Source organism: Camelina sativa, chromosome 6, assembly GCF_030686135.1.
Source record: "Camelina sativa cultivar CO46 ecotype springtype chromosome 6, ASM3068613v1".
In the NCBI taxonomy this organism is placed as follows: domain Eukaryota; kingdom Viridiplantae; phylum Streptophyta; class Magnoliopsida; order Brassicales; family Brassicaceae; genus Camelina; species Camelina sativa.
Genome location: NC_141885.1, coordinates 22,903,095 through 22,930,533, shown reverse-complemented (window position 1 = coordinate 22,930,533; position 27,439 = coordinate 22,903,095). Strand labels below are relative to the sequence as shown.

Sequence of the window (27,439 nt, the reverse complement as noted above, 5' to 3'; positions counted from 1 at the left end):
TCATGATATTGGACTGACGCTGATTTTGTAAACGTGCAAACTATAATATATTAAAAGTTTGAAATACAATTTATGTAGCAAAATAATGAGAAGTTATGAAAGAAAGCATTTCTACTTTGATGAAGGTAGAAGAATAACAATGTCATCTAAACAAAACAAAAAAACATTTCATAATATATGAAAATTTAGGAGTATTTTTAAAAGAAACACTGAAACAGTGAATGCTACTTATTTTCTGTTTGACCCCAAAAAAAAGAGAGAGTAAATGCTACTATTAGATCGACTAATAACAGATATAACTGTTACAAGTGGGCCTAAGATTGGGTCCAAAGTTATAGTGCTTTTCTAAATTTGCTTATATTCTTCTCCGTCAATCTAATGAAATAAACTGATTAATTAGGATGGAAAACATTATATATTTATATATAAATCTTTTTACCACACAAGATCATCTTATGGAAGCAAAATTATGTGGCGCTCTACAATAACCTCACTTTCATAATTATGTTGTAACATCGCTTCCAGCATGCAACAAATATGCCTCTTGATCTCTGTGGGAACACATTATAATGCGCTCAAATTCATCTTTAAGGTACATTGGAGATAGAATATATGGCTTCCAGCTAGACCAATCAATTACTAGTACTCGTCTTTTAGCTTACTAAATAGTCGAATGGCGGGTAATACATTAACGCAGGGATCAACTTCCGCCTATTATGTGGACTATATGACAATATCATTTCATGATCATCAAAACGCCAATTCACAATATCCCCCTCAAATACCGAAACCATATATAGTGATTCATCAACTGTCACTAAAACGTTCTCGATTCTCTACTCCACACTATAATTGAACATGGTTATTGGGGTTTCCTTATTTCTTCGAGTGATCTTTTTTGCATCTAGGGATTATAATTGAAAAGTGAGGATTCATAAGCAAACGGACGAAGCTACTTCTCGTTGAACTATTCAGCAAAAAAAAAACCCAAATTAGTAGTATAATTATTTCGGCCAAGTCATCTAAAACTTTTGTCATATTCACTTAATGACAGTGTTCACGTTATATATATGTTTTTTAAATATATATCTTGGTCTTTCCCGTTTTGTATACTTCGATGGTTTGATATATAAACGGAAAGGATTATGTAAATAAACAACTGAAAAGATTCTGCCGTTCCGACAGCTTTTTAGATTTCAAAAACGCACGCGAGAATCACTTTTTCTTCTTCTTTGCCAACGATAAGAAACTTTACTAAAAAGCCAAATATAATAAAACAATTTTAAAAATAAAATAAATGAATTCTTCAAAAGACAAATACAAAAACATAATACAGATAGAAAAAAATTCACTGTGATGATGATGAGTTTGAGTATCCTAAAGAATCACCCGATGTTTCCCATATCCCTAAATTTGGTTAATCAAAAATAAGAGAACCCACAAATTTTACAAATCAAACCTCCCAAAAGACTAACAATAAAAAAAAAAAAAAAAAAGCACCCACAAATCTTAAAACATACAAACATAAGATGGAAAATTAAAAACTAGGTAGGTACATCATCACACAAAAGAACCAATTAGTTCTTTCTTCTTCTTCAATTCTTGAACACATTTCATTTCATTCATGCGGTTTCTATGCTCTTGCTGAGCTCCTCCAGCTTAATCATCCTCAGCTTCTCGCTTTCTCCAACCAACTGTTCCATCTCCCCAAAAAGAAAAATAACAAACACCATTTATGTATAATAAGCGATGGATTTAACAAATTTTAGCAACTTAGTTGAGATCTCGGAACTAACCTCCATGAGTTTGGTGATCAGCTGTACTTTCTCCCTGTTCTTCTCGTTGAATGTATCAAGTGCTTCTTTGTATTCCCTTTCCTGTTTCAATTTCATTACACAAATCGTTCACAAATCGTTCAGTCTAGCAAACCCAATTGCTAAAGTTTAGGGTTAATACCATAAATATCAAATCTTTTTGGTGTTGTGTATGTATACAGATATGGTAGAGACAATGAAATCAAATAGTATATGTTACCTTCTTTTGAACAGTGGAACCTAAAGGTTTGAGTTCTTTGTTAACACTATCAATCTTCTTACGAACAACAGAGACTTCTTTCCTCATAGGATCTGCCATAGACTCAAGCTCCTGTATACAAGAGACCCCAACACCAACAAAAATCACACCTTTGCCCCTTTGGAACACACAACATCAAAACAATAGCCAAAAATCCTAGATCTTGAAACCCCCAAAACAGAGCAACAACAACACCAAAAAAGCATCGAACTTTCTAGGGTTTATACTATAAAGACAAGTTAAAAGACTCAAGCTTTAGAAGGAAAACAAACCTCACGAATAGAAGAGAGACGTTTGGTTTCTTGTTCGACCCGACCCAACTGAGCTTGGATCCGTTCACGAACTTCCATCCTCCTCTTCTCAATCTCATCTTCTTTAGCTCTAAAAGCAGAAAGAGCAGAACGAGTCATCTCTTCGTCTTCTCTCGACATATGGCTACTAAAACTCAAACTCCCCGTATGAAGAACCATATCGTTGCTCTGCTGAGTCTGAGTCTGAGGAGGAGGAGCCGCTGACTCTTCAACCGTCGTAACAGGTCCGTCGTTGGTTTGACTCTGAGTCATCTTTGGTTTCTTCTCCTCTTCCTTGTGGTATTTGCTCTTCTTCTTCCTCCTTAAACCAAAGCAGGAACTCGAATCCTCCTCGGTTGGATTAAGGTGGGGTTCTTCGATTAACCCTATTTTTGCTGATTTGGGGGTTTAGAGAAAGTTTGAAGCTTTTTTGGGAAGGAAGGAAGGAAGGTGTTTGTTGTTTTAATGGCGGAAAGAGACGATTTGCTGTATTCTCTCTTTAGTGGGGTGGTGTGTGTATTTGGTAATAAAGCTAATCTCTTCAATTTAATTATATTCCTTAATTACACCATTTCTAACCTAATCTTATTCTTTCTAATCATTATTGTCTTCTCTCTGTATTCGTATGTCTTTTTTAAAAATACGGTCTTAAGGTTTTTATGTTATTTAAGTGGAAAATACATCTTTTTGTCTGTAAAGGAAAAGCAAAAAATGTGCCAATGTTATAAACTATACAAAAATAAGAATTTTGGGCATTGGCGTATTACGCGATGTTAATGTTACAGACTGTTTTATTTATTGGAATAAGCAAAGCTAAGAAAATGACCTAACTGCCAAGTGACAACCATATCCAACCAATCATATGTGCAAACATTTATTGTTCTTTTTTTTTTTTTTTTTTTTTTAGCATATAGTATATTTTTTTTTATTAGTATCATTGTATAAAAGATCTATATATGAAATCTTTAGTCGTGTTACAACCAGCAACCAAAATATCCTTGTTTTTATTTTGACATCGCATTCATCGATCCACGGACAACCAAAAATCCAAAATATCTTTAAAAAACTTTGTGTGATTTGGATTTAATAATTAATCGTCATAGCTGTAGTGTGTAGATGTATAAAGCAAAGAGAGACGACTCATACATCAAATACTCTAATAAGCTTTATACAATAATTTCAAACACTTTCCATCTCATCAAAATACCTTTACAAATTAGTCAGATTTTTAAGGCTAGGACTAAGAGGTCGACCGTAATTTTGAGTCTGTGGTTATGAACTTTCAATTAATATACGGTTTATCGATGCTAAGTTGCTTTCAAGTTTTCACTAATAGTAGATATTAAAAATTGTATATTCAGAAAAATCATAGGAATTTAAGCGTTTACATTGACTAACATGAAAGAAAACGTAATGGAATTTGATACGGATTTATTTAACAAGATAATCAAGAATCCAAGATGACGAGACATTGTAATCCTTCTTTGATGGCAACGTTTCTCCAATTTATTATTGGACGACTTTGTTTACTTTGGGGATCGTTTGTTTTGTTTTGCTCTCTCTTCTTTTAATTAATTCTTCATGATTTAAACTTTAATGCATATAGTTTGGCTCATACGTCGAGAATCAAAAAAATTCCAATACTTTTTACCTACAAAAGTCTTCTTCCCAAATTTGACAATTAACGATAATCTTTACCTTTCATTTACAAAGGAAAACATAATGAATTGCATGTGAATTATGGCATAAACCTATACGAAGAATACTCAATCAACAATGTGATTGATTAACATATACTAATATACTACTACATATAAAAAGATGTTGGTGCGTATATGGTGTATATATTTTAACCTATTTGTTCAAAATGATTATCAATATTTAAGTTTTTGTTGAAACTGTTGACTATAAAAAATAAGAAGTGATGATTAGAAAAAAAAACTGTTTTAAAAAGATTCAAAAATCAAGTTCTTGTTCCAAAAACCATAATCATTTTTAGTTTCTTAAAATATCACAAACCACCCTTTGGTCGGACAGGATTTATTTTTAAGGTTATTTATTAGTTTGTCTAGAAGTCATTGAGAAATTAGTCTTCTGTCGTACCATTGACTTGACCAAAGCTATTAACGTCCAAAGACTTTTCTTACAAATCAATTGCCCGTCGAATCTTCTACTAAGTAATATATATTACCCACTATACGGAACTCTACACGTAACTTTGAATCAATATATTCCCCAGCAGTTATTTATCGTATAAGGATGATGATGGAGTATACTCTACTATTTTCGACTTGAGAAGTTATTGAAATGTAGATGGATACTGAAGAATCATTATCATAGAGGCCTTGTGTGGTTAGGTATTGGAGCAACATTACGGATTGATAAATCTTTAACTATGGAAGTAGTTTCTGCATTTTTCTTCGGTCAGTAGTCTCCGCTGCTAATACACAAGCCTCGTTAATGGTCATGTGGGTATAGTTACATGTTTTGGGCCTTAACAGAGGTTTTATTGGAAACAAAGAGATTAATAGTAATTGTTAAAATTCATGATTGGGCTATTTAAGTAGATAAAGTCGTGAAGTGGATCAGGTTGGGCTATTTAAGCAGAGGAAACTGTTTTGTTGCCTTAGAATTAGATAGTTAGATGTTTGTCTTCTCAACAAAAATAATTAGGAATCGGACTGAAAAGTTTTAAAACGGACAAATACAAAAGACCTTCAACAAGTAGTCGATTGGGCTTTTCCAGTTATAGCTCAAATCTCTGTACGTAGGCCCAAATCATATTATATGTATTTTTTTTGTTTGGCAACATATCAAATTGGCTCCTAGACAAGATTAAAAATTAATCATTTTTTCTCCTTATTATCATATCTGAGATTCGGATTCGATATTTGTTTTCTTTGCAACAACAACAAAGAGCATTAACCGTCTTGAGTCAATTGTTCAGTAGTACTTTATTATTTTAGCAGCTGACGTAAATTAAGTAGAAAACTGTATAACGACCAAAGGACATGTTACAGTTCGATGTAAAAGTCCGCATGCAATGTATTTTTTCACCCTCGAACCAATATTCGCAAAGGTTGAAAGCCCAAGTAATTGTTCTCTTGAATAAAAAAAAATACACGAGGTAATTCGATTTCGAATCCCTCAAATTAGATCTACTATTATATATGGCTTGATCTTAATATGAAATCAACTTGTTTTTAGTGTATATATTTGATTAGAAAACACATAAATGGAAGGAGAGATTGGCATGACATGCAGGCAAAGTAGTCTTTTACATTGGATTCTTTAAAATAATATTGAAAGATCGCATGTTTGATGCATGTTGACACGTGCGGTCATGCCCTTAGATGCCTTGTGTCAACAACAATGTGTATGTCTGTGTGTGCTGTGTTCTCACCAGAAAGATCTATTGTTTCCTTTTTCCTTTTGGTTTCTTTTTCATTCTTTTTCTTTCTTCTTCTTTCTTCTTCTTCCATGTTACTAAAAATAACACAATGTGTTAGGTAGTAGCCTTCCTTTTTTTATTACGTGGTTAATTTATACAAATAATGTAGCCATATGCCATATCATGTTAATTTTACGCAAAATAACATATTCTTGATACTTTTTTGAAACAAAGTTTTCACGTATGTTATTATTATTAGTGAGATTAGTGAAGAAGCATAAGAGAGAATAATAAAGCACGTGGGATCACGTGAGGGCTCGCGTGCCGGCGTGACTTGCCTTTTACTACAAAATTGTTTTCTGTAATTAATAAAAAATTGGGGACCCCAAGTGGACTGAGGCCTGACCTTCCTTAAGTCCATGGTGGGTATAGTAGTAATATACGTTTCTTTCTAATACAACAAAAACAAAAACAAAAACAAAACTATACTATATATTACACAAATATAAATTAAAAATATATATTGGGGAGTCTGAGAGATTTGTGTCAGAGAAACGTATTTTGTCTTCTCATGGACATGTGAACTCTCGCCATCCTTTGCCTCTTCTTCTTATTCTCTGTCCTTCGCTCTCCTCTCTATTTGTATAGTATTTTAATTTCAGATTTGTTTGTACAAATTAACTCGTTTTATTCATAATTTAAAGAAGAGAACATTACACCACCAAACCAATAGTACGACATGATTAAACTCTCTTCTCTTTGCCGACGTTAACTTTTCCTTTTTCTTACCGAACTTTCTATTTAATAAAACGAATAATATTGACAGTTATATTTATATTATTGTTGGCTCGTTGATAGTTACTACATCAACGCTGTGTTTTTTACTGTTATGTCAGAAAAATAGTTATGTAATTAGGGTACGTACGATGGTTTTTTCGTAAGTAATAAAACATGATCTTGAAAAATGACAAAGAACAAGAAAAACATAAGTGCTCCCTCCAAGTGATATAGTTTTGTGACTATGTAGTAGAGAAATATGCTGACCCTGAACTTTTTTCGTTCGCTCGAGTGGTATAATTTCGGTCAAAGATCTGCTGGTCAGTAACTTTGATGAGTGGCAATGCAATTTGTAATGTGTCATCCTCTTATTTGCTCCATACTAATCGCAAAAAGGAGAAATGTAAAAGTTAAGCCTAATGAACTTGAAAAATTGACATTATTATTTGGGGTGTGTTAGTGATATGTGAATGAGATTTTGGAGGGTAAAAAGCAAGAAAATAGAGGAAAAGAGAGGGTTAAAAGTGAAAAAAACAAGAAGTACTATGAGTAGTCAAATCAAAGATGAATCACAGCCAAAGAGAAACCCTCACCACCCACTTGGGTTACTCACTTTTATGCTTTTAACTTCTGAGCTTTCTGACACAGCCCACCTGCTTCTCTTTTCTCATTATTACTTCCCTCTCTCTCTCTCAACTTCTTTCTCTTCTACTACCTTTTTTTTTACCTCAGCCGACCCGAATGTAAAACCTAAATCAAACCCAAAAAAAAATTGAATAGAATACAAATTCAAACCGTTGACAAAAAGCAAAGGAAATTTTGAACCACAATCTTTAAACCAAATTGAACCACAATCTTTAAACCAAATTGAACCAGCGGTTTTCAGTCTAGTAGAAGATATCTATCGAATAAAAACCCCATTAAAACGAGGAACAAAGTTGACCATATCATAAAATGTTTCAAATGTTCTATAATTAAAAAATACATGACTCCTTATAATATTCTTGAGTCTTGAGACATCGTTCTACCGCCATCTCTGAAAGTTCAATTTAGTATATATCAATTAGATTTGTTTACTATACGTATGACTCATGAGCGGTGTGAAATAATAATAAGAAGAAAATAAAAGAATGAGTTAAAATCGTGATTGAGAAGTGATAGTTATATATTCTGTTATATCACTTAAAAGAATAAACATTTTGGTTTCTCAGCCATGAATTTTTACGTCAAATAATATTGTTTCCCTCAACAGATTCGTTCCACCAAGAATTCAGCCAATACTTCCCAAATGAAATATACCATTTTCGGACTAGATCTTATGGACGTAAGGTACAAAATTTATTAGTCAAAAAAGAAAATAGAGTAGACAGTACATCTATCTAGTGCCCTGTGTGATGAACCTAACGAATTTTACTAATCACTCAAAACTTAAAATAAAAGTAGTTCGGTTTAATAAACGTAACGTTCTATTCATTAATTAATCATCAAACAAATCACTTGATTAAGGACTAAATTTAAAATTACTCACAACTCCAAGTAGGCTTTTTTTTTTTTTTTATAACTAATAAACTAATCAAAAGGTAGTAATTTATTATACTAATTGGAGGTTTGGTATTTCCAATGCAGCAAAAGACAGAAAAACTGCAGGTTATTATCTCTCCATCTTCATCTTGCAGAGAGTGGTTCTTTCTGGGTTTTCTGACTTTGCTTTTTTTTTTTTTATATATCTTAATTCACAAAACTAATTATTTTAATAATCTGAAAGATTAATGGAAGATTTGTGAACCCCCACATTAATTTTAAGGTTTATATATAAAGAGTTTAGCCTCTTTTTTACTGTATAGTTTCCTCTCTTGCCCCATCTGTCTTGTCTCATTGTCTTTTTCTTGCAAGTCTCTCAAGTGTCCCTAATAAAAACCTCTTTACCCCCTTCTCTGTCCTTTCTCTCTCTCTCTCTCTGCAGAAGAAGCTCAGATACAGAAACTGACTTACAAAGAACAAAGCTTTTCTTTCTTAGATTCTTAGAGCCAAAAAAAAAAAAGAAGTTATTTTGCTCTTCCTAACCCCAACAAGACATTCACAGCTATTAAATCAGACCCCTGGAAGACAAAAAAAAATAAAGGGAAAAAAAGAATCCTGTTATCTCAAAAGTAACCAACAACAACACTTCTCTCACTCTCTCTCTTCCATGGATTTGCAACTGAAACAATGGAGAAGCCAGACAGAGTCAGAAGAACAACCTTCTGCAGCTAAGATACCAAAACATGTCTATGACCAGATTCATTCCCAAACTCCAGCTTCTACTGCTCTTCCTCTCTTTGCCCCTGAACCTACCTCTTCTAAACTGTCTCCTGATTCTTCTTCCAGGTTCCCCAGTGAGTTCTCTTTCTTCTCTTCCCCACTCCCTCGTTTCTCTTATTCGTTTCTTAGTCTAATTACTGATATATGCTTGGCCTTGTTGTTGTTGGTTTTTGTAGAGATGGGGAGCTTCTTTAGCTGGGCACAGTGGCAAGAACTTGAACTACAAGCACTGATCTACAGGTACATGTTGGCTGGTGCTGCTGTTCCTCAAGAGCTCATTTTACCAATCAAGAAAAGTCTTGTCCATCTTTCTCCTTCCTATTTTCTTCATCATCCTCTTCAACACCTCCCTCATTACCAACCTGCTTGTGAGTCTCGACAAAGTTTTTTATTATTTTCATTTATTAAATAAGATTAGATGCATGATGGGTTTTGTGCCTACTGTGTTGGAGTTGTGTTCCCAAGATCCATACTTTCGATATTTGTAGTATACTAGTATTATCTTGTTCTGCCAATCTTGGAGATCTAAATTAACATTTGATTAAGTAGAATCTTGTTCTTGATCTGATCTGTGACATGAATGCTATAATAAAAAAACAGGGTATTTGGGGAGGGCGGCGATGGATCCTGAGCCAGGGAGATGCAGGAGAACGGATGGTAAGAAGTGGAGATGTTCAAGAGACGTCTTCGCTGGCCACAAGTATTGCGAGCGCCACATGCACCGTGGCCGCAACCGTTCAAGAAAGCCTGTGGAAACTACTCCCACCACTGTCAATGCCACCGCCACGTCCATGGCTACCTCAGCAGCAGCCACAGCCACCGCAACAACAACATCAACGACAGCATCTACGTTTGCTTTTGGTGGTGGTGGTGATGAAGTGGTAGGTCAAGGAGGAGGGTCGTTCTTCTTCTCTGCCTCTTCCAACTCTTCTTCATCTGAACTTCTCCACCTTAGTCAAAGGTAATTAAAAAGAACTGTTTATTTTACTCTCTTTAGGTCTGTCTGTTTTAGCTGTTGAACTTGTTGGTCAAACACATTGACTTTTCTTTCTTTAGTTTTAAGCCAATAAGATTTCTTGGTTGAGACTTAGAGTTTTGAGACGATTGTTTTTAATAATAGTGATGTTCAATTAGAGTAAAACAATACTGATTCTGAGTCTTAAACTATGAAACTGATAATACATAACTTGGGTTTGTATAATGTTGTGAAGAGAGGGGTAATGTTGGAAATTGAGAGACACATCCTTATCATTTTAGGGTTGGTTTGTTTGTTTTTTTGTTGAATTATGAGTTTGATTTCTTTGTGAAAGTATCTCTCTTTTTTTTTTTTTTTTTCTGTTGAGAGTTAATGATAACACTGGATTTGATAGAATCTATTTTTTTTTTTTGAAGCTGTGTGAGAGACTTTTCAAACAGAGAAAATAGAAAGAGAGAGAAATAATGAGATAGTAGGACCTTAGTGAAAGCTGACCCATATATGTCTCATATCTTGCAGAAAAGTTAAAGCTTTTAGATTCTTCTGCACCTACCTCCCCTATCCACACATAACACATGAGATACAAACTCATTTAATTATTCTATTTCTATTTACTCTACTTAATCAGTTCTTTTAAAACCCGCATTAAAAGGTGCTTTTAAAGCCTATTATCAACATATAAAGGCTATAATCATGTTGTTTGAAGCCTAAATGTGGAACCTCTTTGACAATTTTTGCTTTATGATCTGTTTTTATGAGTTTGGTCTCTTTCAAATCATTGAGATGTGGATTCTTTGTTAACAGTTGTTCGGAGATGAAGCATGATAGCAACAACATCAACAACAAGAGGCCATACGAGTCCCACAATGGTTTCAGCAACAACAGATCAGATGGAGGCCACGTTCTGAGGCCCTTCTTTGATGATTGGCCTCGTTCTTCGCTTCAAGAAGCGGACAATAGTTCAAGTCCCATGAGCTCAGCCACTTGTCTCTCCATCTCCATGCCTGGAAACTCTTCCTCAGACGTCTCTTTGAAGCTGTCCACTGGCAACGAGGAGGAGGCTCGGAGCAACAACAATGGGAGAGACCAGCAAAACATGAGCTGGTGGAGCGGTGGAGGGTCTCAACATCACCATCACCACATGGGTGGGCCATTGGCCGAAGCGCTGAGATCTTCCTCCTCGTCTTCCCCAACCAGTGTTCTCCATCAGCTAGGTGTCTCGACACAAGCCTTTCATTGAACAGTGTTAAAAAACCAAAACAACATTGCGGTTTTTACTGTTTGTTTTGGGTTTGTATTCAAATTTTCGCTGTATAAAGAGGGGGAGTCTTTTGTTGTCCTCTTCCTTTTTCTTTATGATTTCCCCTGTATCTGTAACTTTCTCTCAGCTTTTACTCTCAAAAGATTTATGTTTTTGGAACTTCATATCTATAAATAAGACTTATGACGAAGCACATGAAGCTGAGCAAATGTAGAAGTGCAACGACTTTTATTTCATTTTAAAGTTATAATGATGATGCTGCAAGCGAAACCTAAAGAAAATGGAGATCAAACAGTACATCTTTGAAGTACAAAGAAGCTTACAGTAGGTACACTCGGATATCCTTTTCTTGCTCCTAAACATCTTCGGGTAACAGGCTTATGGGGACAAGAGAAGAACGTTCATCATCCTTTACTGCAGCGTAAACTACAGCGGTTCTGCACGGCGCATACACCATGAAAGAGCAAGGCCTCTCGTCGTGCCTTCCATCCTGCATAGCAAATTATCAGTTCTTTCGTAATGATTTGGAGAAAAGAGTTTCTGTTTTCGTTCTCGTTTAGTTAAAGGGCTTACAGAGGTGAAAAACTCGGCAGAGTCATCTAGTCGGTTGAAGCCTCCGAATAAAGAGTTATCAGAGTCCAAAACGATTTTGTACTTTTCAGGAATAGAGCAACCGATTCGGTAGTCAGAGTAACTGTTCGTCCAGTGGAAGTTGAAGACGAAGACCAAGTTACCTCTCTCGAATACAATGACTCTGTCTCCTTCATCCTTGCGGGAGATGTACTGGTGCTCTGAAGTCATGAAACCATAGGTCTCCTCGAGATGTTGCATTGCTCGATCAAACTCTTGTAGTCCATGGTATCTAAGATATTCTGCATCTCCCAGATCAAACCTACGTCGGCATTTGTCATAACTACCATTATTCCCAGGGATGACTCTGCCATCAGGAAGGTGCTGATCAGTCCTTGGGAAGTCGATCCACTCTGGGTGTCCAAATTCGTTTCCCATGAAATTGAGGTATCCTTCTCCACCCAATCCCATCGTAATGAGACGGATCATTTTGTGTAAAGCAATCCCACGGTCTACACGCGGGGTGGCCTGTCTATCAACGGCCATGAAATCATACATGTCCTATACAAGTAATAAACATAAGATTTAGTCGAACAATCTGACATAAGACTTAAGAGTTCAAAGACAGTAAGATGTTTAGTAATTCTATTTCCTGAGTCTTAACAGCAACCGATATGGTACCTTGTCCATTAGCCAGAACGCTATCGTTTTGTCTCCAACAAGGGCTTGATCATGACTCTCCGCATAGACGACACATTTTTCTCCCCACCTTCTGTTGGTAAGCGTGAAAGTTATATCACCAACCTGCCAGTCCTCGTCTCTCTTCCTAGAGAAATTACAACACACCATATCAGTTCAATATGATATAACATCGTCCACTTTCATCTCATTGAAAAGCCAAGACGTCCTGAGGACATACTTGAGAAGCTCAATCCATTTATCTGCCACTGCCATGTGTAGACGGTAGTCAAAACCCACACCACCGTCTTCGACAGGAACGCAAAAAGCTGGCATCCCGCTAACCTATTACCAAATCAATTGAGAGAGCTGAAAAGAGGTACCAAAGACACTTCAGTATTTACTAAACAAAAGGGCAAATGACTTACATCTTCGCCGACAACAATAGCCTCAGGGTATAGCCCATGAATCATATCGTTCACCAGCATTAGATAGACCACAGCGTCAACATCAGTAGAATAACCAAAGTACTCATTGTAATTCCCAGTAAACTCGACCTGCCACAAAAGTTAGTAGTTAGGTTCCATAAAGCCATATATTTTGCAAATATTTGTAGGATACTGTGATACATAAAGGATTAGTTACTATTAAATTTTGACAAAAAGCACAAAACTAATCCCATACAAAATACCACCTGCAAGCCATGATGAGTGTACATCATGGAAGTCACACCATCAAATCTGAACCCATCAAACTTGTATTCTTCCAGCCACCATCTCGCGTTGGAAAGAAGATACCTAAGCACCTAAATATACAAGGACTAAACGTTAATAACGATACAGACGTAACCACCAACATGGTGGTACACTAAAGAGACATACCTCCCAGCTTCCATAATTGAAAAGACGAGAATCCCACATCCAGTGATAACCCCGCGATCCAGAGTGGAAATATTGACCATCAGTGCCATCAAACATGTTCAGGCCATCCAGTGTGTTTTTTGATGCATGGCTGGATTTATTTAAGACAATGAAGAATTGGATTTTCCATGAAAAATTCCATATCAACTGATTCACAATAAAATCTAACTGATGTAAGATGATTCTGGAGAAGTCCGTTAACGGGAAGCCAATACCTGTGCACAATATCCATCAGAACAACCAGACCTAGCTCATGAGCTTTGTCTATCAAAGATTTAAGGTCATCAGGTGTTCCAAAGCGGCTGCTAGGTGCGAAAAAATTTGTCACATGATACCTGCATTGCATGTAGCACAGTCACAAGCTCATTCATCAAGGAGACAAAAGGATTTACGACTGCAAAGAATCAACAAATGCCTTTTAACAGGTATGCATTGGATAATAACTAGGTAGAAAATTTATATCTGGAAATGATGATACCCAAAGCTGGCATAGTAGGAATGCTCTTGAATGGCCATTATTTGAACCGCATTATAGCCTAGCTTTTTTATACGGGGAAGTACATCATCTCTAAAGTTGGCATATGTATTTATCATTGGTTCCTGCAGATCAAAGATAACAACGTTACCCATTATCATATCGTCAAAAGTGAAAGTCTTCTGCCATCAAGAACCTGGAACAAAAATAAAGACTTCCGAGATTTCCTTTTGCATACTTATATTGAAACTATACATTCTCTAAAGATGATTACGCCATCAAGTAACGATGATAGTCATCTAGTTCAAAAGGACTAGTTCCTATATTCTCAATGTGCCTAGACCAAACTTTCCACTATCATCAAAAAGCAACGAGGTCAAGCACATTTAAGAATTTGTCATGTCAAATGTAGTTTTAAACTTCTACCTCTGTCAGTTACCATTCGAAGATAAGAGAAAGAAACATACCGTACTACTCATTCCAACATGTGATTCATATATACGCAAGGATGTGGGTCTCTTTGGACGAGGATGTTTGAACACATATTTATCCTGAAACAATGGAGTACTCTTTAGGCCTTCAGCGAAGGAGAGATATATGAACCATATGTACACATAGAGAATGCTGGAAACAAGTTATGACTTAAATACTAAATATAATGTTTTTGTTGGATGTCTACATCTTGAAAAGTGTTGATCTTCTCTAGAAAAAAACCAAAACAAGTGAGAATGTAAAATGAGTACTGGTTTGTACCTCCTCAGCAGGGTCATAATATACTCCATTGTATGGGATCTCGCCTGGTGGCTGGACAGAATATTTGATCCAAGCTGGAATGGAGTCTTTAATACCAGTTGGGGTATCCATGCGAATCTACCAATGCCATGACACACAATAAGAATTACGATAAGAGTTACAAAGCTGACAATTTTGCATGTTATTCCAAAAGGTTAACTATGAACATGTCACCTTCACGCGGGAGCCATGGGGAATCGCTGACGAGCCATCAGCATTATTTGGCAGAAATATTTCCCACACACCAAAGTTGTTCTGCTCAATTTCAGTGATAAGATTGTCTTAGATGAGAATTGCAGAAGGAACAGAATAATAATAGAGCAAAGCATGCCGCCAACAAGAATCATTGAAGGTTATACACGCTGAGATGGAAGATTAAACAATAAATCTCAAAGTAGACTGTAATAGCATACCCGAGTCATTACATCAGCTTTCGCATCCCAGTTATTAAAATCTCCAATTAGTGATGCTGCCTGGAAAGGCATAATTCAGTCAAATAACTCTTGTTAGAAAAAACAAGAATCTAGATATTCAATCAGGTGCAGATACATGCATGGAACAGAATACAAAAGACAAAACCGATTGCACAATATCAGGGCACATGAGACCCTTTTCACTGAACTATGAGCCCAGGTTGATCATTATAATTATGCTAAATACAACACCACTTGACCGGTTTTGAAATCTGCAACCCCAACAGCTCAAGGAAAAATATTCACCACCACAACATAAAGCTTGGTATGTTAGCAGTAGGTGTACATCACATGTTCAATCATATTGAATGTAGCAATACATGTGTTTTAATCCATGCTTTTAAATTTAGTTCTCTTCACAGGCATAAAAGTTGAAATTCTGAAACTCTAGTGATGGACCACAAATAACATACAATCATGACAACATAATAGTAAGGTAAAGTATTGAGATGAAACAAACCTTAGCTCCTGGTGCCCATTCCCGGTAAGTGATACCAGTGGCGCTAATAAAGCAGTGAATTATAATTAGCAACTGCAATACCAACTATCTGTAGAGTATTTACTAAACTTTTACCGTGACTAGAGTGCTGAAAATGCCATAATTAAAAACGTTAAAGCAATCGAAACGGCACTTGAATATATATATTTTTAATGAAGTTTACCTTCGAGTGAAGCCAAATATTTCGTAACCACGAGAAAATGCCTCCAAACCACCTTCATTCTTGTCGATTTCGTCACGCAGTTTTCTGTACTGCCCATATCTGCAACATCATGCTGAGTAATTAGAACTTAACAAAAAAGAAAAAAAAGAAACACAGGTTTTTAAGCCAGGAGAAGGATGTCATAGAATTTACAAGATCCACCAACAAAAATGAGGGACTTGTACTTTTGGCAAACAAGATAAAGCTAGATAGTAGTATATTGTTTACCTGTAATCAAGATGACCACGATGACTGTTCAACATAGGATCAATGTCATATATTTTCTTCCCATCTCCAGGAGGTGGAACCCTCCTCTGCCCAACTTCTTGGTCAACAGACTGTGACATTTTTGCAAAATCTTCTTTATAACTTTTGCCTCCAGATGTTGAGAGTGGAGAAGTTTGATCTAGTTTCTCTGTTTCCACGGCTTCTTCGATTTTCGGGGCGTCTACATCGTCGACAACCTGATAAATCATCAGGTTAGAACAGTAATGTAATGTTTCTATTCATTTTGATTTGTAGAAAAGATCACTTTATCCAAACAATCATATGTTCACTGTTTGGTTCTCATGAAAAAAGGTGATAAGTATCTCATTCCCTTTCATTTTGTTTTGATCAAAATATTATGACTACAATGCACCATTTACTTCTACACAACTTCATCTGGTGATCATGCTAAAATAACCCTGATGTAAGCACAAAACCGAGAAGACGACAACAAACCTGAGTATCTTCTACTAGATCAGTGACAGATGAAGAGCTATCACTCTGATGGCCGCCGAGCTTCTCAGATGCAGTGGTAGCTAAAGAAGACGAATCAGAATCATACGGTGGCTTCCGAGCAAAAACCTTCCCTAAATCAATCAACCAGCAGAATCGATGCCCCAAACAAACAAACCAAAAAAAAAAAATAGCAAAATCAAATTCACATTTCAAAATAACCAAAACATTGGAGACTCATCAATCATTCAACAAGAGTAATCACAACAGTTACAAAAATCAATCGTCCAAGCAATTCAACGAAGCAGGATCCACACAAAAAAAAAAAAAAAAAAATTGAAATCGACTCGATGAAAATCACCAATCTCGAAACCCGTGCCCAGTAGAAGGAGACACACGGAGATAAATGAAAACAAAGGAGATGGGAAGCAAAGTACCAGAAGAAGAACGAGAGTCCTTCCTCAGGGAGAAGGAAACAGCGTTGCTTCTCCTGAGATCTTCATTAAAACTTGGGAGAGAAGAGTTCTTCTTACTCGATGGAAGATTAGGGAAACGTACGCCTGAGATAGTGTAAACCATATTGATTGATGAAGACAGAGAAAGAGAACTTGGGAAGAGAGACTGAAGGAGCGAACAAAAGCTGAGTGAGAGGAATAAAAATCTAAATACTAATGAAAGATTTAATTAGACTTATTTTTAAACTAATAAACGACAAAAATTAAAGTTAAAAAAAAAAAAAAAAAATCAAAATCACATGAAGCCTCATTAGGGACGGAGTATAGCGAGCCACGTGTCTCATGTCAGATTTTTAAATTGGACCCATCATCAAGCGTCGTCTCTCTCGTCCGTCTTATGTATCACAAATTCTCAATAATTGCTTCTTTTTAACCTTAAATAAATCAATTCTTAATTTGGAAAATATCATTATGATTAGGAAAATATTTGTATTTGTCAGATTTCAGACTCGTAACTGAAAAAGCTTTTTTCTTTTTCTTGATTAGGGACGAGTCCAAAACTTTTTACACAAATATCTTTTCTAACGAGGAAGAATCACTAGAGAATAAAGAATATCCCAAGAAAGAACAAATATTTCATTTATATTAATATTTTTGAACGAAGTACATTTTGTATTATGTCCTTTTAATTTTGTTTATTTAAAAATTTATTTATAATATTAATTCCTAAATTTTTTCAAAACTAACATTACTCCAGATTTTGTTTCCTAAATATTTTACATTTCATTTCAGTTAAAAAAATAACAGCAATCAATATGGAAATAGAAACTATCATATATTTAACCAAACATTATGTTATATTTTGAAGATATTTTATAACTGAATCCATCGTAAACAAAGAAAAAAACAATTTGATTTCCATTTTGTTTTCCAAAATCTGTGAGCTTTGATTCTTAACGTAAGAAACACTTCGATTGACAATCATTTAAATATAATAATTAACATATATAAACTTAATAAAATTTTTAATTATTACGCATATGTAAAATTAAAAAAATTCTAAAATACTATATAATGTGGTTATATAGTAGATGAGTTATAAAGAGAACATGTTGAAATTAATAAAATATTATTAAATTTTTGTTAACACGGGTTAAATTCTCATTTAATTATTTATCAACACTACTAATATTAGAATATTTGACATAAAATCAACTTGATTTAACTAAGATTGTATAAAATAATTAAATCATTAGGAAAAATGTGACTTAATCACAACATATAATTACTGATTATGTATTTAGATCCCTTATTTTTTTGTTATAGTAATTAAAAATCAAAATAGAATCTCAAACACTAAACAAAACAAACTAAATATAACAAACAAATGGTCATGAAGTGTATTACGGATTAAAAAATAATATAAATATTTAGCCGCACAACAACTAGAAAATTTAGTTATTCCTCAATTTACAAAATATTAAATATTTAACAAATAGATACAACATAAAATATAATTTAGAATAGAAATTATATGCCTCCGGTGTACCGCGGGTTAAAATCTAGTATAATTTAGGGTTTGTTTGCATATTAGTACATTTTGGAAACTTAATTGGTAAAGTAATACATTTACAATTCAAAATTGGAAGAATAGATGTTGTTTAATAGAGAATGTGTGAGATAGGAGAGCTTGTGGACCATAGGCTTGGATGAAAATATTACCAAAAGGGGTATGTGTGTGGGTGAGAAATAAAGTTTTTTTTTCCCTTCAATCATAATTATTCAAATAATTGTTAATATAATTTTTTTAGAAATTTTCTTGGATACAAAAAAAATTATATTTTTTTCTTTACAATTTGATATGAATTTTATTTAATAATTTTTAAATATATTATATACATCTTTTGTATCCGTACATCTTATTTAGTGTACATATGTCTATACATTTTATTAAGTATACAGACACATAATATTAAGTATACAAATGTAATTTGAACAAAACCATAGTGATACATATATCTAAAACTAGAATTAAACAAATTATATATGTACACTTAATAATGTGTACGAACATTTGTACACTTAATAATGTGTACGGATATAAAATTTATAAAAAATATTTAACATTATCAAATAAAATCATCAAAAAAATGCATATCAAATTATAAAGAAAAAATATAGATTTTTATACATCTTTAAAATTTTAGAAAACCAATTTTAATTACCCAACATTTTTGTTTTTAAGATTGTAGGGACCATATTTAAAAAAAAAAAAAATTAGAGACTCAATGGCATGTGTTGTAAATATGAAATGTTGATGATGGTTGAAAGGTATTGTGAATAGTAAAAAACAGTAAAAAATGTGTAATTTGTTAATTGTAAATAATGATGTACTACTTTTACAATTTTGTTTTAAAAATTGTCTATTTTACCAAATAACTTATTAATTTATTACACAACATGGGCTGTGTTGGTATAATTTACTAACCAAACGCCAACAAATAAAAATAATAATTATGTAATACAAAGCAACAATTTACATGAATTTATTCGTACGGTTTCTTTACCTTTTTTGGAAGTTGAGGAACTTGATACCATAAGCAAATACAAAGAGAAAAACAAGGATCCATGCTATGTGGACAACGGCTACAACTGGTAAGAAGTCATGTTCGAACCCGAATCCATCTTTGAGCAACGTTTTCAGACTCGTGTCTCCAACACCACTTATGCGCACTATCGAATCTGTGTCTCCTACTTGAGATGTGATGATTCCATACAACGTCCAAGCCACGGGCGATGCCCAGTAGTACCATCTCCACCATATCGGTATTAGCTGCGTTCAAAATTAAAGGTTTTGTTAAGTTTAGTTAGTTAGCTCTTCAAACAGTTCTGTTGATATGTGTACGTAAGTTGCTTAGTTCATTTTACCGGTTTAGGGATGAGGAAACCGGAGAAAAGATTCCAAAGACTCATGAAGAATGACATGCAGATTCCGGCTATTTGATAGTTTGGTGTCAAGGCCACAAGCATCATACCGTATAAGGTGAAGTAGACGAAGCTTGTTAACATGTAGTAGTAAAACCAAAAGAATTTGACAGCAGTCCAGTCGTATCCGATCATCGAGTAAAGGATTAGCGTGTAGAGTCCAGTTTGTATAATGTTGTACATGATTTCCACTGCTACCTGCACCATTTTTAGATTTCAGTTCTGAACCATATATCTTAGGAAAAGTTTCATATAACGTTACTTAAGACAATATTATTAGAATGGTTAGGTACGTACCTGAGAAATTGCATAGGGAATGGCAGAGTACATTCCAGCTGCTTTCTCTCGGTAGAACACCGTTCGCTCAATGGCAATCGCAGGTTGAACTGTTGAAGCGTTAGTGCCACCGAGGAACATTACAGCAGCGTACATGGCTCCAAAGAAATTATTCAGGTCTTGCTCTTTCTCTCTGTTTCGGTTTTTGGTTTTTGGATTAGATACATCACATTTTGATAATATATATGAATAGACTAATAATGAAGAAGAGAAAAGAAATGGCTTACATTTTGGTTCCTGTTTGCCAGAAAATTAGACCAAACATGAAACCAATGACTATTGTCATGAGAAACCGAATGGCATTATACTGAGGATATCTCCAACTCGACCAATACTGTTTCCAGAAGCAAGCCTTCATTTGAGTAGCAAACGGTTGCGCGTACTTGGTTTGGAAGTAGAGATCATTAGATCCCGGTGGTGGAGTACTGAGCTCTTTGATGAGTTCCTGATTTCTCCTGAGTATAACATCAAGTTCATGTTAGATAAGACAGTGTAATAAACTCTGGTTTAGTAGTAGCATTTTTCTTAAACGTACTGATAAAGAGAGGAGTTGGCGAATATTTGAGCAAAGTCCACGCTCAGTTGTGTCTCCATTGAAGGACTAGTGACGTCAAGCATCCACGTCGCAGGATTGTATCCGTCTGTGATCTTCGGGACCCCTTCAATAGCCTGCAAAAGTAAGGTTCTAGATACAGTTACTTCCATTGATAGATATTACAAATTCATATGGCCAAGAGATGGGAAAGAAAACCAATGAATCACCTCGAAGTATTCAACGAGTTTTTGTGAGTGATGTCCAAGACTTCCATCATATATAACTTGGCCTCCTCGTTTCATCAACAACAGCTGCATTAAACCAAAGATGTATTAAATTTGTATCCTCTTTTTTGTGGATTGAGTCGATCTTTTTGGAGGCATACCTCATCGAAGGATTCGAAAATATCGATGCTAGGCTGGTGAATTGTGCAAACTACGGTTCTTCCTGTATCAACGGTATTCCTAACAGTACGCATAACGATGGCGGCAGCTCTTGCATCAAGACCAGATGTTGGCTCGTCCATGAATATTATTGATGGGTTAGCTACCAATTCAACAGCAATAGTAAGCCTTTTCCTCTGTTCTGTTGAAAGACCATCTACACCAGGAAGCCCAACTATAGAGTTTCTAAGGGGTTTAAGCTCCACCAACTCCATCACTTCTTCAACAAACATCTATTCAGTCACATAAACAGGAAAAAAAGAGGTTATCAGTTTCATGCAAGTGATTATGATAAAACAATTAAACGTTATGCATAGTAACACTTACCTCTCGAGTTTTGACATCTATATCGGCGGAAAGACGAAGCCATGCTGAGTAGATGAGGGATTCATAAACGGTAACGTGTGGAGAGTGGATATCATTTTGTTCACAGTAACCAGTGACTCTAGCAAATGTTGCTTGGTTCTTTGGGTATCCGGATATGCTAATACTCCCTTCGATGTAGCCTCCTGTTTTCCTGCCGGCCAGGACATCCATTAAGGTTGTCTTACCCGCACCACTGACACCGACCAATGCTGTCAATACGCCTGGTCTGAAAGCTCCACCAACGTCTCTTAGTAACTGGAGGCGGTCGCCTTCAACTCCTTGAGCCTTCATTTCCTGCAAGAGTTAAATGGAACTTAGGTGCATTTGTAAAAGCGATACACAGAATTGGTAAATTTGATACACAGTTACTTACTGCAGGCATATCAACGTAGTAGTTCACATGACTAAATGCAAGAGAGAGCGGTTGAAAAGGTAAAACCATTCCTCTCTTTGGCCAATGAGTTGAAGTACTTGTGAGTTCCACTACAGAATTAGTGGAGTCAGAATAATCAAAATGAAAAGATAGCTACTGAATTAATGAGGTAAAAGATTTCACCTTCTGTTCCACGGTTATTTCCTCTATGTTTCTCTTTACCTTCTTCCACAACTGTAGCTTTGGAGTCACCGAGAGCTACATAAATATTTTCAAAATCTTGTCAACTAAAAATTGATTCTTGTTCATAGTTATGAATAGCCTGTAAGTTAAAAATAAGAGCACTTACGGTTCAAATACGTCAAGGCTAAGATGTAAAAGACATTGAACAACACAGAAAATCCAAGTAACGCTCCGATACATATCCAAAACCAATATGGCTCTGTAAAGAAGCCTCGGCTCTTCAGCAATACTTCTCCAACTGTTTTCGCGTCAATGCGTGTATCATTGTTTGGCTGGATCATGTAAACATAACAGATTTTGCATCACAATTGTCAAATATAAGTTGACCAGATAAGGACTTGGTGTAAACTTACAGTGTCCCATCGCTCATCAAGAAATTCATTCATAACTAATGCAGTCTGTCCATACATCATAGGTGATATATAATAGGCCCAAGTCATCCATGATGGGATGTCATCTGTGAAGAAAAAAAATAAAATATATGTTTTACTTAACAATTTATATAAAAAGAAGCCAAAAGCTATATCAAGAAACACAAATCACTTATATTAAAAAGTTTTTATATGTTATGTGGCAAGATATGTATTATTTAAGGACTTCAACTGTGTCCACTCAAATTTCTTACTATCTGGTAGAACATTTTTTTTCTTTGCGTTAAAAAGGATTATATCTGCTTACCTTTAGCAACAATGAAGCCTCCAAGAACAAATACGACTAGCAATGACAAGGTCCCGACTGAGGTTGCGACTACTTCTGTTCTTCCAAGGGCACCAAGGAATCTAAACAAAGAAAGGGCCATCTGATTCACACTAAAGTACGCCAATAACTGCCGGAAGAACCTAATGGCAAAAGTTTAGTTAGTTCAAAGGGAATGCAAATAGAAGAAAAATAAATAAGTGTAGCTTTATTAGCACTAGAAGCTAGCAAAATTACCTGGAAGCAGAAGGAGCAAAACCAATAGTGTAGTATGTAAGAACGATCCATATTACTGATTCAATAAGAGATAATGGGATCTTAAGAAGAAAAGCTGGTAAGGCGAAAGCCCATGGAGGATAGAACAAGAAGTCCCTTTGCTTAAAGAAAACTGGAAGCCTCATCACTGTGAATGCTAGTTCAGCCATTCCATTAAACATTAGATTGAGCAAACTGAAAAAGAGAGCACCATAAAACTTTTGACCATCCTGCACCGTGCCAACATGCATTTCTGTCCTAAAAAAGACCGACATGGCAATCAAAGACATGATGGTTATCTGAACGGTCTTGAACACATAAACAAAGGAGTTGCGTTTCATAAGCAGCCATTCTCTATCAAAGCATGCCTTGAATAACTCCTTGTTTGATATACCATACTTTTGTGTCACTAGTGCAGCAGGATGGGTTTTAGCTTTGTCATACGGAACCCTGAATTCTGAAGCAAGTTGTTGCCCAGTGTGAAAAGAGTTGTAGCCGCTTGAAAAATCACTTACGGACACATAGCTGTAGGGTTGTTCTCTCCTGTTCCAATACTGTTCTTGGTCCTTCTTAGACGTAACTTCTTGCAAAAAGTCTGCAACACCTTTTCTTTCAGGACATTGGAACCCCATGTACTCAAAGAACTCAAGAACTTTGTCTCGGGCCCCTTGGTAGACAATGTGCCCCTCTGAGAGCAGGATAATGTCGTCGAAAAGCTCAAACGTCTCGGGAGCAGGTTGTAGAAGCGAAATAACCATGGTGACATCCGCGATATGAACTAACTGCCTCATGAACTTGCAGATTTGGAATGTTGTGGAACTATCCAACCCTGTTGATATTTCATCCATGAAAAGAGCTGTGGCCGGTCCAACCAACATCTCTCCTGCTCAGTTTAGACAAGAGTCATTCGAGTTTAAGAACACATATGCACTGTTATTGTAATGTAAACATATGCAAAACTCACAAGTTTTTACCTGTTGTTAGACGCTTCCTCTGTCCACCAGAAATACCTCGTCTCATCACATCTCCAGCAAGTGTGTCAGCACAGATGTCCAGACCAAGTATCTGTCATGTGCCATTAACCAAGAATAAGTCCCAATACCTGTTAGAGTGAGAAATCGAAACACAAAAGTTGTACCTTAAGAACATAGTCTGTAACCAGACTAGTTTCTTGCCCTGCTATCGCAATGGATTTCATGAATGCATCAATCTCAGGGTCTGGCTTTATTCCAGCTTCTTTTTCCCTCCTTGAGAGCTCCGTAAGCAGCTGGTACCGAGTCCCAACACCTAGACATCTCCCCGAAAAATCCAGTGTCTCTCTCACCGTCATCTCTCCGAAGTGAAGATCATGCTGACTAATGTAGGCACAAGTCTTCTGAGGAACAAACTCGCTAAACTCATGACCGCAGTAAGTTATCCTCCCAGTCATCTGTTTGTCATGAACCAGACATGTTAACTCAACCAGGAGCTTTTAAGAGGACATAAGTATACATATCTAATAATTAAAAACAAACCTGGAGGGTGTCATCAAGCTTCCCAGCCAAAGCTTGTAACAAAGTTGTTTTCCCTGAACTTGGTGGACCAAGTAATAAGGTCATCCTGAAAATGTTACTCATAGAGTCATAGTCACATATATTATTAGCCTTCCATCTAAAGGTATCCGAAATATAATATAGCAAAAGACCGCTGTGACATTTACTTTAATTACCTTGATGGTTTGATAATGCCACTGATAGATTTAAGTATCTGAATCTTCTTCTTCTTAGATGGAAGGAGGTGGAATAATCCAAGAATGCTCTAATTTAACAAATACCAAAAAAAAACTTTTAGTAAGCAAGATTTTGACAACAACAACCACAACATGTGAAAGTTACCCCAATCATGAGTTTCATACAATTTTTACATTCACACACATAAAGTTTGACATTTTATATATATATATGTACTTTTAGACCAACAAGAGTACTATACATCCTGAAATAACCGGATATCCTAATACGGCGCATGTCTGATGCCAAACCGTAAAAAGTACTAGTAAATTTAGGTATATATATAATTTTTTTGGGTAAATATGTTAATATCATTAGAAAATGAAGATGAAGTATTACACGTTACCTCTAAAGAAAGCAACCTTGGTAAAAAACAAAAAAAATCAAGATAAGAATAAGTTTTGGAAAAGATTAGGTATTAAATATATTTTATGAAACTTTTTAGATCTCATTTTCCCAACGACATCATCGAAGAGGACAAGTTACCACACACAAATAAAAACAACCCAACACGAACCTCGATGGTATTCAAAGTGACGTTGAAGAGAGTAGGAAGAGCTCTGCTTGCACTACGAACATCTCCTTCCACTGAAACATTCTCATACCTTACTTCAATCTTCGGTACTTCAATTCCCACTCTGTTTTTTTTTTTTCCGCCAAATAAAAAATAATAAATAAATAAATCTGACGACAAAACTGACAGGAAAAAAAAAAAAAAGACAAAAGACAAAAAGTTTTTTGAGTATATGTCTGAAAAGAAACATAAGTAAAACCTGTCAGTTCTTTCTCTCAATCTCCGGAGAAACTTTTCGTTATCTTCTTCGACGAACTTCAAAATCATATCCATAAGATGCTTCTTCTCTTTAGGTGCAAGATTCGTCAGGTCAACTTCTTCAAGTCCAACTTTACCGTTGACCATCGTCTGCGGCAGCATACCTTTCCTCAACCGATCGTAAGTCGGTAGTCTCTCAAGCGCCGCCCACCGGAGCTCCACCTCATCTTCCTCTCTCCGTTCGCTCCGACCAAAAACGTCGTCCGTCGGGGAAGCGAACACTTCTCTGAAGCTTCTTGATGCAGCTTCGGCTAAACTCCGGTGACTAGTTGAGGCTAAACTCCCAATTCTCCCGCTCATTGTTCGGACAAGATCCTCATCTCGTCCTTGCATCGTCAACGGTTTATGGCAGTCGTGATTTGAATCTCAGGTATATTCGTTTCCGGCGACCATCTAAGGGGGAGAGAGAGAGAAAGAGAGAGAGTGAAACTTTGGAGGTCAGGGAAGAAGTAGAGGCGGGGTTAAAGCTCCCAGTGACAATATTTGTTTTTAATATTTACACTTAAATAATTGAAATTTGTTCGTTTTCTTTTGTTGTCTAATGAAATTTAGCGAATAATTATTCAAAGCATCTTAAATATATCATATCTCATTATTTATGATCACATGATTCTCGTTGATTTGATTTTAGTTTATTTTTCAAATGATCTTGTGGGTCTACTCTAATCTAGATCTAATATATTAAAATGTAACGTAAGATGCCTCGCATTCACCCTCAAAATAATTATAATTATTTTATTCTTAATAAAATAGGCCTGTTTTGACTTTTTCATATATTTTCTATTTTTATAAAAAGAAATTAAAATAGATATACACCTAAAAACAGAAAAAAATAAATTATTACCTTATTGAAAAATATATTTTAAGGTATTGTAATACAAATTTGAAAGCTAAAAAAACTAAGATTTATGTTATAGTTTTTGGTATATCATTTTTAAATAATTGAGATAAAATTTAAATCTTCCTTTTTTAGCTTTCCAATTTGTATAAATAAATATAAGGTTTATTTAAAACAGAAAATTCGTCTGCAACTTTAGAAACTCTGGCTTTGTCTAAGAATATCATTGTTAAGGATATAAAGGTGATTACAGAAGGTGGTAATGCTACAGTGGTATTGAGTGATTCTGAAGAGAAATATTTTGAATCTGAAGGAGGTGTTTCTAGCAGTATTGGCTTAGAAAATTACAAACTAGCTAGAGATATGGTGAGAAGAGTCATTAAACCACCTGCTAAACTCACAAATCACACTCAGTTTGCGTTTGCACTATGTGTTGCAGATGAGATAGATTCAGAGGAACCAGGATGTTATCACGATGCAAAGTTGAGTAAAGATTGGGATAAATGGGATGATGGCATGTCGAAAGAAATTCAGTCGCAAGTTAAAAGTGGAACATGGAATATCATCCACATATCAAAGGATGAGAAGGTTTTGGGTTGTAGATGGTTGCATAGAAAGAAGCCTGAAATTCCTGCAGTGGAACGAGAGAGATACAAGGCAAGGTTAGTTTCCCATGGCTTCACACAGAGAGAGGATATTGATTACCATGAAGTATTTGCACTAGTTGTGAAGCATATTTCCATCGGAGTATTGATGTCTTTGGTTGTTAAAGAAGATATGGAGTTAGAACAGATGGATGTAAAGACAACGTTTCTACATGGAGAACTTGATCAACCTCGATATATGGAACAACCAGAAACTTTTGGGGTAAATTCTGGTAAAGATCAAGTCTGTTTGTTAAAGAAGTCAATTTAT

General features: G+C 35.5%; 4 protein-coding genes across 5 annotated transcripts; 1 reads left to right on the top strand and 3 right to left on the bottom strand.

Moving 5' to 3' along the window:
• Positions 1-1,269: 1,269 nt before the first annotated feature.
• On the bottom strand, positions 1,270-3,128 carry LOC104792419 (uncharacterized). 2 transcript variants are annotated; one of them, XM_010518560.3, is made up of 4 exons: positions 2,346-3,128; positions 2,035-2,145; positions 1,797-1,877; positions 1,270-1,703 (listed from the first exon to the last, which is right to left on the bottom strand). In XM_010518560.3, exons 1-4 carry the CDS (start codon positions 2,634-2,636, stop codon positions 1,623-1,625), a joined length of 564 nt encoding a protein of 187 aa, XP_010516862.1. In that variant the 5' UTR covers positions 2,637-3,128; the 3' UTR covers positions 1,270-1,622. The 2 variants fall into 2 exon arrangements, with proteins under 2 accessions (XP_010516862.1, XP_010516863.1); XM_010518561.3 differs by having other exon boundaries at positions 1,270-1,694.
• Positions 3,129-8,369: 5,241 nt separating this feature from the next.
• Positions 8,370-11,262, top strand: LOC104792418 (growth-regulating factor 3-like). The gene is made up of 4 exons (XM_010518559.2): positions 8,370-8,906; positions 9,009-9,200; positions 9,433-9,793; positions 10,613-11,262. The coding sequence occupies exons 1-4, from the start codon at positions 8,720-8,722 to the stop codon at positions 11,046-11,048; spliced, it is 1,176 nt and encodes a 391-aa protein (XP_010516861.2). The 5' UTR covers positions 8,370-8,719; the 3' UTR covers positions 11,049-11,262.
• Positions 11,263-11,278: 16 nt separating this feature from the next.
• Positions 11,279-17,250, bottom strand: LOC104792417 (1,4-alpha-glucan-branching enzyme 2-1, chloroplastic/amyloplastic). The gene is made up of 18 exons (XM_010518558.3): positions 16,836-17,250; positions 16,402-16,532; positions 15,907-16,142; positions 15,640-15,738; positions 15,438-15,480; positions 14,918-14,977; positions 14,679-14,759; positions 14,466-14,582; positions 14,180-14,263; positions 13,716-13,837; positions 13,453-13,572; positions 13,199-13,328; positions 13,012-13,122; positions 12,746-12,874; positions 12,559-12,662; positions 12,321-12,465; positions 11,643-12,200; positions 11,279-11,559 (listed from the first exon to the last, which is right to left on the bottom strand). Exons 1-18 carry the CDS (start codon positions 16,975-16,977, stop codon positions 11,425-11,427), a joined length of 2,547 nt encoding a protein of 848 aa, XP_010516860.1. The 5' UTR covers positions 16,978-17,250; the 3' UTR covers positions 11,279-11,424.
• Positions 17,251-19,258: 2,008 nt separating this feature from the next.
• LOC104792415 (ABC transporter G family member 34) lies at positions 19,259-26,285 on the bottom strand. Its single transcript, XM_010518555.3, has 20 exons — positions 25,628-26,285; positions 25,372-25,492; positions 24,794-24,882; positions 24,600-24,684; positions 24,224-24,514; positions 24,060-24,150; positions 23,068-23,968; positions 22,813-22,973; positions 22,488-22,591; positions 22,241-22,406; positions 22,075-22,149; positions 21,892-22,001; positions 21,480-21,812; positions 21,095-21,385; positions 20,937-21,020; positions 20,710-20,843; positions 20,402-20,629; positions 20,136-20,307; positions 19,782-20,036; positions 19,259-19,686 (listed from the first exon to the last, which is right to left on the bottom strand). The coding sequence occupies exons 1-20, from the start codon at positions 26,017-26,019 to the stop codon at positions 19,417-19,419; spliced, it is 4,353 nt and encodes a 1,450-aa protein (XP_010516857.2). The 5' UTR covers positions 26,020-26,285; the 3' UTR covers positions 19,259-19,416.
• Positions 26,286-27,439: the final 1,154 nt, after the last annotated feature.